Source organism: Micromesistius poutassou (assembly GCF_964030765.1).
Source record: "Micromesistius poutassou genome assembly, chromosome: 18".
NCBI classification, from domain to species: domain Eukaryota; kingdom Metazoa; phylum Chordata; class Actinopteri; order Gadiformes; family Gadidae; genus Micromesistius; species Micromesistius poutassou.
This window is the reverse complement of record NC_140288.1, coordinates 14,238,403-14,253,402: the sequence shown is the minus strand read 5'-3', so window position 1 is coordinate 14,253,402 and position 15,000 is coordinate 14,238,403. Positions and strand designations below refer to the sequence as shown.

General features: G+C 47.6%; 2 protein-coding genes across 2 annotated transcripts in view; both read left to right on the top strand.

Annotated features, from left to right (window-relative positions):
- LOC311363008 (SEC14-like protein 2) overlaps positions 1-3,879 on the top strand; it is a 10,370-nt gene extending 6,491 nt beyond the window's left edge. Inside the window, exons 10-12 of the mRNA XM_084482927.1 lie at positions 222-361; positions 1,008-1,168; positions 2,662-3,879. Of these exons, the coding sequence (XP_084339053.1) occupies positions 222-361; positions 1,008-1,168; positions 2,662-2,765 (405 nt within the window). The 3' untranslated portion in view covers positions 2,766-3,879. The remainder of the gene's footprint in view (positions 1-221; positions 362-1,007; positions 1,169-2,661) is intronic.
- Positions 3,880-5,092: 1,213 nt separating this feature from the next.
- The window catches only part of cnnm4a (cyclin and CBS domain divalent metal cation transport mediator 4a), a gene marked incomplete at both ends in the record, with an annotated part of 20,734 nt that continues 10,826 nt past the window's right edge, over positions 5,093-15,000 (top strand). The window contains 3 exons of the mRNA XM_084483337.1: positions 5,093-6,584; positions 9,134-9,277; positions 9,381-9,515. Of these exons, the coding sequence (XP_084339463.1) occupies positions 5,093-6,584; positions 9,134-9,277; positions 9,381-9,515 (1,771 nt within the window). The remainder of the gene's footprint in view (positions 6,585-9,133; positions 9,278-9,380; positions 9,516-15,000) is intronic.

Here is a 15,000-nt window from a genome sequence, read left to right as displayed (position 1 = left end):
GAAGTTGTTGAATGGTGGACTGTATCATCTGGGATGTGGAAGGGCTGGAACCCGACACACAAAGCCTCCCAGCGTTCAGACACACGTCGGACACTCCGCCTCGTGACGTCACAAACGGCCAGATCTAAAAACGGCTCGTTAACACGAGACCCGGTGGTCAAAACACGGTGGGCCGTACGTATAATCTTGATTTATTTTATAATAAAGTGTTTTTTTCGCAGATCAACTACGGCGGCCCGGTGCCCAAGTCCTACTACGTGCGCGACTCGCTGAAGGTGACCTACGACACGAGCGTCAGCATCAGCCGGGGCTCGGCGCTGGACCTGGAGTACGACGTCACGGAGCCGGGCAGCGTCCTGAGGTACGTCTCTCTCCGGCCGTCTCACCGCCGCCGCGCCTCGTCTGACCGGACGCTATCGTCATCATCATACGTTACTTTCTGTTCAACCGTCAAACAACCGCCACCTTTGGAGCCGCGCACGTTTTACACACGTGTTACCGCAAGCACCGCAGGTTGTACTCCTGGCGCGTTGGTCTAGCGTAGCTAGATTTAAAAAAAATAAAAAAAATAAAAAAAATTCCTCCCATTTGTGACATCACAAGTGGGCGTGTGCAACTGGATTGGAAGGAGTTGTTGAGTTGTAGTGAGCTGTGTCAACTGGAAGGTCGGGAGTTAACCCGAACCACCAAGCACCTCAGCATCAGACACAGCTGGACCACTTCCACTTGTTGATGTCACAAGTGGGACAACGCTACATCACAAGTGGGTCTGGCATAGCGACCACTTGTGCCTACCCAGTGGATGGTACCGATCCATCCAGCATGGCTCAGGGTGCGCACGCTCCATCCCATTTGTGATGTCACGAATGGGCCCGCGGTTTTAGGTGGGCGTGGAGCGGCTCATGGTAGAAGGGGGTCACACAGAGGTCACATAGAGGTCACATAGAGGTCACATAGAGGTCACACAGAGGGGCCCCTTGACGTCTGAACGTCGCCACTCTCTGCAGGTGGCAGTTTGCGAGCGACGGAGCCGACATCGGCTTCGGCGTGTTCCTCCGGAGCCAGGAGGACGGGGGTGCCGGTCCGCGCCAGGTGCTTCCTAGCGAGCGCTACAACGCACACCTGGTCCCAGAGGACCAATCCCTGCTCTGCCCTCAGCCCGGAGCCTGTACGTCGACGCTCAAGTTTGATTGATTGAGAAAAAAAGCAGTGTTTACAAGGACATGTTGACGTAATGAGAGCCATCTTCATTTGCCATACAATCTCAACAACTACAATAATGTTATATTTTCCTGTTTTCATAAAACCATCTTCCCGTTGGCTCCCCAGCAGAAAGGCACTGGGTTTGATTTCCGGTGCCTTTTTCTGTAGACTTCTTTGAGCAAGATGCTTAAACCCCTACCTGCTTATTAATGACATGTATATAGGTCATTAACGACATGTATATAGGTCATTAATGACATGTATATAGGTCATTAATGACATGTATATAGCTCCTTAATGACATGTATATAGGTCATTAATGACATGTATATAGGTCATTAATGACATGTATATAGGTCATTAATCACATGTATATAGGTCATTAATCACATGTATATAGGTCATTAATGACATGTATATAGGTCATTAATAACATGTATATAGGTCATTAATGACATGTATATAGGTCATTAATGACATGTATATAGGTCATTAATAACATGTATATAGGTCATTAATGACATGTATATAGGTCATTAATGACATGTATATAGCTCCTTAATGACATGTATATAGGTCATTAATGACATGTATATAGCTCCTTAATGACATGTATATAGCTCCTTAATGACATGTATATAGGTCATTAATGACATGTATATAGCTCCTTAATGACATGTATATAGGTCATTAATGACATGTATATAGCTCCTTAATGACATGTATATAGCTCCTTAATGACATGTATATAGGTCATTAATGACATGTATATAGCTCATTAATGACATGTATATAGGTCATTAATGACATGTATATAGCTCATTAATGACATGTATATAGGTCATTAATGACATGTATATAGCTCCTTAATGACATGTATATAGCTCTTTAATGACATGTATATAGGTCATTAATGACATGTATATAGGTCATTAATGACATGTATATAGCTCCTTAATGACATGTATATAGGTCATTAATGACATGTATATAGCTCCTTAATGACATGTATATAGCTCCTTAATGACATGTATATAGGTCATTAATGACATGTATATAGCTCATTAATGACATGTATATATCTCATTAATGACATGTATATAGCTCATTAATGACATGTATATAGCTCCTTAATGACATGTATATAGGTCATTAATGACATGTATATAGCTCATTAATAACATGTATATAACTCATTAATGACATGTATATAGGTCATTAATGACATGTATATGGGTCATTAATGACATGTATATAGGTCATTAATGACATGTATATAGGTCATTAATGACATGTATAAAGCTGCATGCACTGTTTGTCCCTTTGGATAAACGCGTCCGATATATGACCACATAGAAAAATATTTCTTTTTTATAAAATCCAACATCTTAACGTTGAATCTTATATATCTGATATCATAAAATGGTACAATGAACAGTGTCCCTGCTGTGGTTTCAGACGTGCTGCGCTTCGACAACAGCTACAGTATCCTGCAGTCCAAGAGGGTCAGCTACAACGTGGAGGTCCTCCCCCCATCGGAGGGTCAGACCCCGGGCCCCTGAGGGCCCCTCCTCAAACCCCCCTCCGAAACCTTCTCATCTCTTTATGCAATACGACCCAGATGGGGAGGTCATTCCCACGGATGAGATTTGTCTGGATGAAACCAAAGGTATAAAACAGTAACATTGTGCGACATTCACTCGGCCATTCCAGTGGTTGTAGCAGATTGTGTCGCGAAAAACATGGTAGTGTGTGACGATCTTGCAACAAATCATGACATAATAGCTGAGGACTGTGAGGACTGCTCAAACCACTTTCTCCAATTCAATTCAGCTTTATTTGTACAGCCCTTAACCACAACTACACTTTATACGACAACCCCTCTTACCCTGAAGGGAAGAGGAACATCTCCCCAAATAACGAGAGGGAAGAAAGCAGAAGGAGTATATTATATTATATATATATATTATTTTCTAATTATATTATATTTTTTTCTAATTATTATTGGAAAATGTTTAGATTTGTAATTTGTTCAGCATTAAATATGGCTGATGACCGGGTGCTAGTCTTTGCGACACACATCAAGATCAGACTAAGTGTGATCTTATGAAGAGATAGAAAATATTATCTGTGTAATGTAATGCATTCAGACAGTAGTAAAAAAAAAACGCATGTATATATCATGCTTTTTTTCTATGTCGGGTTAAATAACTTTGCAATTTTCTTACTATCAGAGTAACTATTTTGCGTTACCAAAATATCTACGATGTGATAGGTGAGAGATTTGTTGAAGATATAATATAATGCAAAGATTGTTATTTTTCTTCTAAAAATAAATCAAACACTTATTTGTATTGTGGTAACGTTAACTACAGAATCATCATTACGTCATCAGTATTCCATTTTAGAATTATGTAACAATTTTGTGAGTATTAAAGTGACTTAGTACTTTGACCTCTTCAAATAGAAGGATGCAGTGAAATCGACCACTAGGGGACGCTGGTAGCAATAGTTTAATATATTTTTTGTATCAATGACTTTATTACATAATTGTCTGTCATTGAAATGTTGTGACTATTAAATAGCCGATTTTTTTAATACATATGTATACAGTGAAATTAAAACGAATATAACATGTGATGGAACTGGTTTGAGTATAAATAAAATATATTATTGTTCCTTTATTATTTCACAGTCAGCATTGTGACCGCAAAATGAAAACAAACATAGGTCTATAGACGGACAGATTGGTTGATATATCGACAAAGACCGATTAATGGATAGATAGATAGATAGATAGATAGATAGATAGATAGATAGATAGATAGATAGATAGATAGCGAAGCATAGTAAATGTTACTGCATAACCCTTCCCAATGAAGCCCAACGTTAATAAAATGGTAACAGTGTGAACTGTGCTTTGAGACACTACGGTGGTCCGGACCGGATTGGGGACCGACAACAATGCACTGTGTGACGCTTGGCAAAAAAATAAAAAATGATGACATAATAATAATAATAACGCTGACTCAGCTCGAGCCGCCTTCACCCTGCAGCTCGTGCGACGCGGCGCCCCTGCATCCAGGCACGCGGCGCAGTGCCAGAGAGAGAGAGAGAGAGAGAGAGAGAGAGAGCGAGAGAGAGAGAGGGAGGGAAAGAGAGAGAGAGAGCGAGAGAGAGAGAGAGCGAGGGAAAGAGAGGGAAAGAGAGAGAGGGAAAGAGAGAGAGCGAGAGAGAGAGAGAGAGAGAAAGAGAGAGAGAGAGAGAGAGAGAGAGAGGTGCAGGTGAGGAGGTGGTGGTGCAGGAGGATAGATGAGGTGGGGTGGGGGGGGCGGGGGGGGTGCACAGCGATGCCGCCATGTGCCTTTACATAACAGCTGGGTCGGGCTGCTGCTGTACTGCTGGAGCTGGGATAGGGGGAAACCGCTGGCAACCACCACCACCACCACCACCGCAGCAGCAGCAGCAGCAGTAAAGCTCGCGCTGCCGCATTGCTCCGGGGCTGTCAGAAGCGTGTGACGTACGATTAGGGAGACAGGTTGGTGTGCGCGAAGTTCACGCGCCGCAGCACCACGGGACGGGAGGATGCTGGGTGAGGAACATTAGACGTGCTAATAGTAGTTGTTGTTTTTTTAATCCGGGCTCGCCTTCAAATGAACGCTATTCGGTCAGTCGGCTTGCAAGAGTTCACGTCGAGCCGCCCCCACGCATATAACGGGCTCGTGCCGCGGATTAACGGATTGCTATCACCGGCCATTGCCCGAGGCGCAGTAACCGGCGGTATTCTCACACACAAACCCGCACCGCGTGTTCGACTCTTGTACCTGTCGACGTTGGGCCGACGGTAATAGGACTAAAGCAGAGGGGTGGAGCCGCGAGCCATGAGTAAATGACGTCAACTCCCAGGTCGCCAAAGAGTGAAACAAACATGGCGACAGAGTGGAGCGGGCAGCAAGGGTATGTTCTGACTTTGATGATCTTTCTATGGAGCGCGGTCGGAGGGCGGACCGAGACGGGGCCGGCCGCGGGCGGCGGCGCCGGCGGCAGCGGCACGCACGTGCTGGGTATGCGGTTGGAGAAAAGCGACAAACCGAGCGGCACCACGGACGGCGGGGTCATCCAGGTAACGGAGGAGAGTACCGTCCAGCTCCGGTTCTACGGGGTGCACTTACACTCGGACACCTGGACGCAAATCCGCTTCACGGAGCTCGCGAACGAGGACGACGAGGAGGAGGGGGGCGGCGGCGGCGGCTCCCCCCCTCATGACACGTCGCCCGGGATGGACCCCGCGAACAGGACTTGCGCCGACTTCACCAAGGATATCAGCGTGGGCACGTACATGAACGTCAGCGGCCGCGGGACCACCGGCGTGCTCAGCATCAACGTGAAGCCGCTCCGCAAGAGCGAGCCGCGCAAGGAGTACGCGCTGTGCGTGCGCAGCGCGGACGGCGGCCGCTGGGTGCTGTTCGGGGACAGCGACGGCCGCTTCCTCGTGGTGGAGGCGAAGAAGTCCCTGCTGCCCATGTGGTTCCAGTGCATCCTGCTGTGCTGCCTGCTGGTGCTGTCGGGCATGTTCAGCGGGCTGAACCTGGGCCTCATGGCCCTCGACCCCATGGAGCTGCGCATCGTGCAGAGCTGCGGCACCGACAAGGAGAAGAAGTACGCCCGCAAGATCGAGCCCATCCGCAGCAAGGGCAACTACCTGCTGTGCTCCCTGCTGCTGGGCAACGTGCTGGTGAACACCACGCTCACCATCCTGCTGGACGACCTGATCGGCTCGGGCCTGGGCGCGGTGGTGGCGTCCACGGTGGGCATCGTCATCTTCGGCGAGATCGTGCCGCAGGCGCTGTGCTCGCGGCACGGCCTGGCGGTGGGCGCCAACACCATCCTGGTGACCAAGTTCTTCATGCTGCTCACGTTCCCGCTCAGCTTCCCCGTCAGCAAGCTGCTGGACGTGCTGCTGGGCCAGGAGATCGGCACGGTGTACAACCGGGAGAAGCTGGTGGGCATGCTGAAGGTGACGGAGCCCTACAACGACCTGGTGCGCGAGGAGATGAACATGATCCAGGGGGCGCTGGAGCTGCGCAACAAGACGGTGGAGGACGTGATGACGCCCATCGGCGACTGCTTCATGATGGTGTCGGACGCCGTGCTGGACTTTGACACCATGTCGGAGGTGATGGAGAGCGGCTACACGCGCATCCCCGTGTACGACGGCGAGCGCTCCAACATCGTGGACATCCTGTACGTGAAGGACCTGGCCTTCGTCGACCCCGACGACTGCACCACGCTGAAGACCATCACCAAGTTCTACAACCACCCGGTGCACTTTGTGTTCCACGACACCAAGCTGGACGCCATGCTGGAGGAGTTCAAGAAAGGTGTGGCGGTGGTGGTGGTGGTGGTGGAGGTGGCGGCGGTGGTGGTGGTGGTGGAGGTGGTGGCGGTGGTGGTGGTGGTGGAGGTGGCGGCGGTGGTGGTGGGCGGTGGTGGCGGTGGTGGAGGTGGAGGTGGTGGTGGCGGTGGTGGTGGTGGTGGTGGTGGGGGCGGCGGCGGTGGTGGTGGTGGGGGAGGTGGTGGTGGAGGTGGTGGTGGTGGGGGTGTGTGTGTGAAGGGGTGGTGTGCATCTTTGATTCACAGTTCTTGGCAGTCTTGGTTTGTCTGGGTGTCAGACCTACACACAGGCACACACGCACACACACGCACACGCACACACACACACACACACACACACACGGGGGGATAGTGGTTAGGAGGTACTCCCAGCCAGAAGGTCCTGGGTTCGAGCCCCCAATGTCCACAGTCTCCCTGCAGGCGTACCTGAGCGAGATGCCCTAACAGGCATATCTTAACTCTCTGTGTGTTTCTCAGCCTGTGTTTATTCCCAGCCTTTCCCTCTGCGGACTGTCAACGGTCAAGCCCCTCCCACTGGATGCTGATCGATCACTGTATTGATAAGTGGAACATCCCAGCCTACTTTTTTTCCTCCATTAGCGGAGGAGGAGAGGAGGAGGAGGAGGAGGAGGAGGGATGGAGGGTGGGGGTGGGTGGGTGGGGGGGGGGGGTGGGTGCGTGGGGGGGGGGGGAAGGAGAAAAACGTGACACCGCGGGTGACCGACATTCTACGCTGGCTGGACGGCACCCATCTCGGGCTACCTGATTAGCCCTGCTCACGTTTTGAAGCGACACCTTCCTTCCAGATAACCCAACACATCTAACGGCCCGCGGTGTCATCTCCTGAATTCAGACGATGAGTCCACCGTCGCGCAGCGGCCTGCCGTCGTTACAGGCCGGTTGTTAGCGTTCCTTTTTGTTGTTGTGTACCCCGCTGCTGTTGGCTGTGGCTGGTCATAACCCCCTGGTCATGGGTAAACGGTAAATAGACTGCATTAGCGCTTTTATCTAAAGCGCTTCACAACACTGCCTGACACTCCCCCCCCCTCCCCATTCATGCACCCATTCACACACCGACGGCGGTGTCAGCCGTGCAGGGCGACAGCCAGCTCGTCGGGAGCATGGGGGTTTTGCATGCCTTGCTTCAGGGACACCTCGACACTCGGCTGTATCAATGTTTACACTCCTCCGAACATGTTTTATGAATGGGGCGGGGATGACGCTCGTCCATGGCTCGGCCAGGGCGAGGCTCGGCTGACCTCGGACGGGCGACCTTGAGAGCAGTTGATTGATGGGCGCCGGGGCTGCTGTGTGGTGGACGTTGTGGTGGTGACAGCTCCTCTGCTCCGTGTGTTTTCGTGCTGCGCGGCGGTGTAAGGGGGGGGGGGGGACGGGGGGACGCAGGTGCCTTGCCACTCGCCGCTACTGCAGCCTGAAGGCAAGGCACTCAGATGGGAGTGTTTTGATCCTCCTTTTGATTTTTACTTGAATGTTGGGGCTAAAAATGAGGACAAAATCCCTGGGATATTGATCTCCTCCGCAATACCCATTCAGTTTGGAAATGACATTATTTTGATTTGTTATTTATGAATGATTAGAATTTGAAGGGTTGGATTCCTTGTATTGTAGGCTATTTGTTAACGCGTTGTAATATATTGCAATGAATATATTGCAGAATTAAGTCACACCAACGATATTGTAATTTTAGATGAAAGCTTTTTTTTTTTACAACATGAACTACTGAAAACAGCAGTCATATAATCTGATATGTGATGGTTCATTACCTATTACAACACATGTCAGCCTTATCTATTCTTTTTTTTCCCCTTAACTTAGCCAAATCCCCCTCTCTCTCTCTCTCTCTCTCTTATCAGCTTTTCTCCCAGCTCCCTCTATTTCTTTACTCCAAAGCTTAGTGCAGTCTGCTCTATAATAAGACTTCAGGCTCCTGCTGTCTGCTCTGTTGGACAAGCTAAATCTGCGCTGACAGACCTAATCGTTCCATCTACTGTGGATGTGTTAACTAGTGGTGAAGCACATGAGATGGTCGTTTCTTTTAAACCAATTGGCCACTGGCTTTGTCGCGGCTGCAACTTAAGAGTACGATTTAACCCAGAGTACCTCCCTTCCTGAGGTATTGTTGCTAGTAAGGGTCCCGCTCCCCTTGCATTGCCATAGGCGGATATGACAAATAATGTGCTGTGGTTATAAAGAGTATTTCTACCGTGCATTATACGTTTATATATGATCTCTATATGATCTAGCAAACCATTAAAAAGCTCTATTTACTTTTTAGGATTTTTAATAATTTAGCCTGGCACTTTTCTACAAACATGTCATTCATTAGCAGGTATCATGTTATGCGTGCTCAGGGATGCTTACAGGTATAGGATATCAGGGATCGAATCCAGGACCTTTTTTTTTTGCTTGGGTGTCATTATTTTTTGTAACCTGCAGACTTTTCATTCATAATGACCCGGCACAGGTCGTGCACGGTGAACACTAGTGACCATGTGATGCTCTGTCCTGTCCCCAGGTAAGTCCCACCTGGCCATCGTCCAGAAGGTGAACAACGAGGGGGAGGGAGATCCCTTCTACGAGGTGCTGGGATTGGTCACCTTGGAGGACGTCATCGAGGAGATCATCAAATCGGAGATCCTGGATGAATCCGATCTTTACAGTGAGTCCGCGTTTATCTGGGAAAAACCTGCGGCTCAGTATGAAACGCGTGTAAACGTAGTTTTAATGACGACCCTTATTTGGTCTTCCTCTGCCGCTGACAGCTGACAACAAGAACCGGAAGAAGGTGGATCCCAACAAGAACAAGCGGGACTTCTCGGCGTTCAAGAACGACGGGGACAGCCAAGTGAAGATCTCCCCCCAGCTGATGCTGGCTGCACACCGCTTCCTGGCCACAGGTAGGCGCTGGGGCCCAGGCCGTGGGGCTTTAATCCCTCCACACACTCACACAGATTTGGCTGAGTGTCCACCACTCAGTGGTTCAGCGCAGAAATCCTCTTCCTTTGCACAGGGGCAACATTAATGCCCTGGCTACGTCTACGCCGTGAGCTGTTGGGAGTTGGAGTTTGGCGTGGATTCAGTTCAGCCCGTTGATCGATTGGTTTGGTTCCGTGATTTCAGTTTGTTTGATTCAGTGATTGATTTGTTTGGTTCGTTGATCTGCCCGTTCCATTCATTGATCGTTTTTTTTTATTTTTATATTTGATTTTTGTTTGTTTAACTCGTTGATAATTGCAACCTTTTCTTTGGCATCCCTTATTTGATTGAAACCTTGGTCCATTTGTTGCAACTAGGTTCAAGGTCTTGCATTACGAATGTGATTCAGTTCATTTGGAGTTGATTTATGGCTCGTTTTTCAAACCTAGAGGGCGGAGTGACGGAGTGTAATGGCTGGAGAGTAAGAACACTTTAAAACGTAGCTTGGAGACTCCCTGACGGCTGCATCGATGGCTGGATATCAATGGTCAAATAAATGCAAAATAGTAGAGCCTTTCCATCGCCAGCTAAGTGGTGCGCTCTGTGTGGTTCTCTGCTTCTCTCGCTGGCACTCTCCGTCACTCTCAAGTGTATAGAGTGCAGTTTGAAGAACAACATCTTGCCAAACATCTTACCCGGGCTTTGATAATAAGGCATGTGACAGCTGTGAATGGGCTTCTGCTGGGATGAAGTAGTCCATTTCCCTCTCTGCCTCGGTCTGTCTCTGGCTGCCGTGAGACTGTGACAACTCTCTTATCTCTGTCTTCACTCTCCCTTTTCCTGTGAGTGTCTCAGAATACGACACAACATATTTTTTCATCATTTTTCTTGGAACGTGTACTTAGGATGTAGCGTCTTATTCAATGCTACATCCTGGTGCTGCTGTGCTGTCTTTCCTTTTCATTTTGTCCCCATTTGCATGCATGTCTGGTGCTAAGTGCAGTGAAGTGATGTCATGGATGCTTTCTCTGACCACACCAGTCCGTTGCATGACCATGTATCCTGGAGGTCAAGCACGCTGGGTTTGAAGGTCAAGTATGAATATGAGATGTCCCCCGGTCTTGATGATTTTTACTTTCAAGGATCTCTTCAAAACTCACAAGGGTTCTTCTAATCATGTGTGTATTTCTACCTTTTGGGATGAAAGGCATCTATGTATCTAAGGAATATTTGACAGTTGTCTAAGTAACTGTGTGCCAGCGCGACAGTTAGACCATGGCAGTATTCTTCTTAAGAGATTTTAAACACACACTGTGCTTAAGCCTTTCTTCGTGAACTGCTCACCATGACTATCTGGGGATGGAGATCTGGCGTGACGGCACTTAGAGTAGCTTTTTATATTTTATTAACAAACGTGTTCCCTTCCCCAAATTCAGAGTCGAGGGCGGTTTCACCCGCTGGTTCTCCTGCGTCAAAGTGAGATGGCTGCGAAATCGCTTCACTTCTCTCATTAAGAGAGCAAAATGCACTTACTACTCCTCTTAAAATACAGCAAATCCAAAAAACACATAGTTATAAGTAATAATTTAATAAACAAATATAGTTATGAAAATCCTGAGCAATTAAAAAAAAAAAAAAAGTAAGTCACCTTATTAATTTGAATTTCAATCTGCCTTTAGATAACAGCACATTAGGCCTACTATCACTTTATTGCTAAAGTTTAAATGATATGAGTGAAGATCTGGACAATAGGAAACTCTGACACTGTTGTTCACCATTATACTTCTGCAGAGGCTTCTCACCATTCGCCTGTCCTTAGAGGCACTAACATGGTTTCCTAATTAGTAATTACCTTCGTGATAAAATCCATTGTGGCAATTAGCTGGGTCCACTTCTTTTTTTTTTTTTTCTGTTACCAAGGGAGTTCCCCAAGGATCAGTCCCGGGCCCCCTGGGTATTCTCTCCATATATTAATAACCTTGTCTGAATTCAAATGATAAATGACATCTTTATTTGGCCGACTCTATTATTAACTTCTCAACCTCCGTTGCCCAAGCCATGGGTTTCTTGCAAACTGCTTATTAGTAAGTTTAGTTAATAGTTCAGATAGTTCCCCGTTGACACCAATGAAGACTAAAGTGACGGTGTTCTCCAACTCTAGAACGCTTCCTTCCAGTCTTCCGTTTGTTTGGACTGGTCAGGATGACATGGTCACGTTAACACGGACTGGGGCATTGACCTGGTTGCCAGATATAAATACCTGGGGGAGCCCGGTGGCTTGACCCAGTAGTGCGCTCACCATGCAGGCAATACAACGATGTCACCCCCCCTCTTCTCCAACCCGCTTTCCTGTCTCTCTTCACTGTCCTGTCCTTAAAGGCACCAAAAAGCCCATGAAATATATTCAAATATATAATTTAAATATATATATATCTACAGTAGGGATGTGAATAACTCAAATTTTTCATGGTCGAATAATCAGTGGGTGGTTATGAACGAATGATCGATTATTCGATGTGTGCCGACATTCACAAAGGCAGCCGTGGATCATCTGCAAGAAATCACTTATATATCTTAAACGCAAAAAAACAAACTTTAACAGTGTTCAGTGTTTGTGTTGTAACAATGCTACAGAACCAACATTAGTTCCGTCCGTTAATTCTTGTTTATTTGAATGGGAAAAAATGTTAACGGTCCAAATGTTAAAAATCGACTTTGATCCTCGGGAACGAATAATCGAATAATCGAATATTCTGACCCATCCCTAATCCACAGTATGCATTTGGGTATTCACATTGATCCACAATCCCGTTCTGATGATGACAGACTAAACAAGAGGCCCCCGACGTCCACCGCCGTGTTACCCTTGTTATGCTACGCCCATCTTCTCTTCATGAGTGCCACTGCCCAACGTGTACGGGCCCCCTCGCTATCACATCACTGTGGTTTAAGACTTTTTTTTACAGTCTGTACACCTCGCCACGCACCATTACACTTTATATGAAAACCCAGCGGGGGGCCGTCGTTGTAGGGGCGCAGGCGCTGTTTAACGGTTTAACGTCCCTGCTTCGCCTGCTTCCTCTTACTTGTGCTCTAATGTGTCAAGAGACCAAGGTCATCACGGACTGTTCTCCACACTCTGGGCTCCAACGGTCTGTTCCCCGTGTCAGGACTGAGATGGGCAAGAGTCACTTTTCTTTCCTTGAATCAGCTGCAAAAATACTTACAATTGACTGATCTAGTCCCAATTGCTGATTTGTTTTGAAAGAGTTCAAACTGAGTGATCTAGTATGTATTGGTGTTTTGAAAGAGTTCAAACTGACTGATCTAGTGTATATTGCTGATTTGAAAGAGTTCAAACTGACTGATCTAGTATGTATTGGTGTTTTGAAAGAGTTCAAACTGAGTGATCTAGTCTTGCTGAAAGGGCTCCTGAAAGACTTAAAATCCCATATGTTGAGTCGCTACATATTGTATGTTGTTTGTTTTGTGTTGTATTTTACCCCGTGCCAGGCTGACCTCTCCGAGGCCCCCCTTGAAAATTAGATTTTTAATCTCAATTTGTTTTCAACCTGGATAAATAAGGGTTCAATAAAATCCCAACAAATATGTGCATAGACATATGTATGTCTATATCTATGCAGTGGGCCGAGGCTCCGGCTGGTCGCTGTTGACTGGATTAACAGTTTGGTGTTGACTGGGGAAACCTTTAGCTTGAGAAGTCCTAGTTCTTCTAGTCTGATGACAAATGCCTCTTTAAACCACTTTCAGACTAACTGTGCACTTCAGCAGTCAGGAGTACGTCTCTTCCCCCAATTCTTCCGTTTGCATAATAAATGTCCTCCCACGGCCATGACAGATCCTCAGCCAGGGTTCTCTTTGCAGGACTTCAAAGCAGCTTCCTCTTTGTTTCTCACTGTAAGGGCAGAGCGGTGAAGGAGTTTGGGTCTTTAAGTACCGAGCCAAAACGATCAGAGTCCTACCCCCCCCTGTTATTGTACACTCAATCAACATCTACTCTGCATTTCTGAACAAAATACCCCAACCGCCATCTATCTCACACTATAATAAAAAAGCTAAATGACTACAAAGTAAACAGCACAGAGGTAGTTTTTGCGTTGATGCCGCGCTGGCGCCCATGACGGCTCTGCCCGCCTCCACCTCCTCACAACGTCTCACAACAGTCGTTGACTCAGTGTTGTGAGACGCTTAGCGCGTTGTGTTTGGAGGCGTCGTGACTGACACCTGAAGTATGGATAAAATAACCGTTAACACCCTAACAGTAACCAGAGAAAATTAAATGACTACAAAGTAAACAGCACAGAGGTAGTTTTTGCGTTCATGCCGCGCTGGCGCCCAGGACGGCGCTGGGGTGGGGTTCAGAGCCACAGAGGAAGACGGGCGCAGCGGCCACCTGCCGGCCCTGAGGCCTTGGCACGTGATCAGCCGTCAGGGCGGTCCGCCGCGGAGAGACAGGCTAGAGGTCAGAGGTCAGCTCAATGGCAGCACTGCACCATGTGCACTCACAGGCCTCTCTAGTGTAGGCACACTAGGGTGTCACGCATCAAGTGTAACGTCACCGTGCAAGATTGCGATGACGTTTGTAGTCCGTATGCGTGTTGGTTGTCTGTTAGGTCTTGGTTGGCTGTTTCTCCTCCACGTTGGAGCTCTGTGTAGCTCACACTCAGATCGGCTATAAGCTGTAAGATCAGTGGTCGTGTTGGAGTGGTTACGATAGACAGGAAGCGCAGTGTACTCTCTACAGGAAATAAGTGTCTTTGAAGCACCTTTTGAAGCACCTCTGGGCTTTAGGCGCGGGGGGGGGGGGGGGGGGGTGTGGACCCCTGAAGGGAGCCAAGTAGAGCCGTCCTGGCTGGTGGTGTCTACTAGGGTTCTTCTCGTGCAGCAGCTCGGGTTCATGAAGGCCTCAATCTGGTCCTCGTCTCTCCGGTCTTGTCCAGTCTTCAGTCTTCTTCTCTTCTCTTGTCCAGTCCAGTCTTGTCCAGGTGTTGCGGTTTGATGCACTCTGATGCGAGGCGCGTGTGAGCGTGTGAGAGGCCTTCTAATCGAAGCAACATTAGCGATATTTTCAGCCATCAGAAACGGAGGCTATTTCTTCAACAGCGTACCATACAGCCGTTTGTATGTATATAATATAATACATGCTCCTTGGCAATTTCTGCGTTCGATGCAGAATTTTTAATGACCATATGATTAAAAAAATGACTGTTAAAAATAAGGGTTCAATAAAATCCCAACAAATATGTGCTCTATATCTATGCAGTGGGCCGAGGCTCCAGCTAATCGCCTCCTAATCGAAGCAACATTAGCAATATCTTCAGCCATCAGAAACGGAGGCTATTTCTTCAACAGCGTACCATACAGCCGTTTGTATGTATATAATATAATACATGCTCCTTGGCATTTCTGCGTTCGATGCAGAATCTTTAATGACCATACGATTAA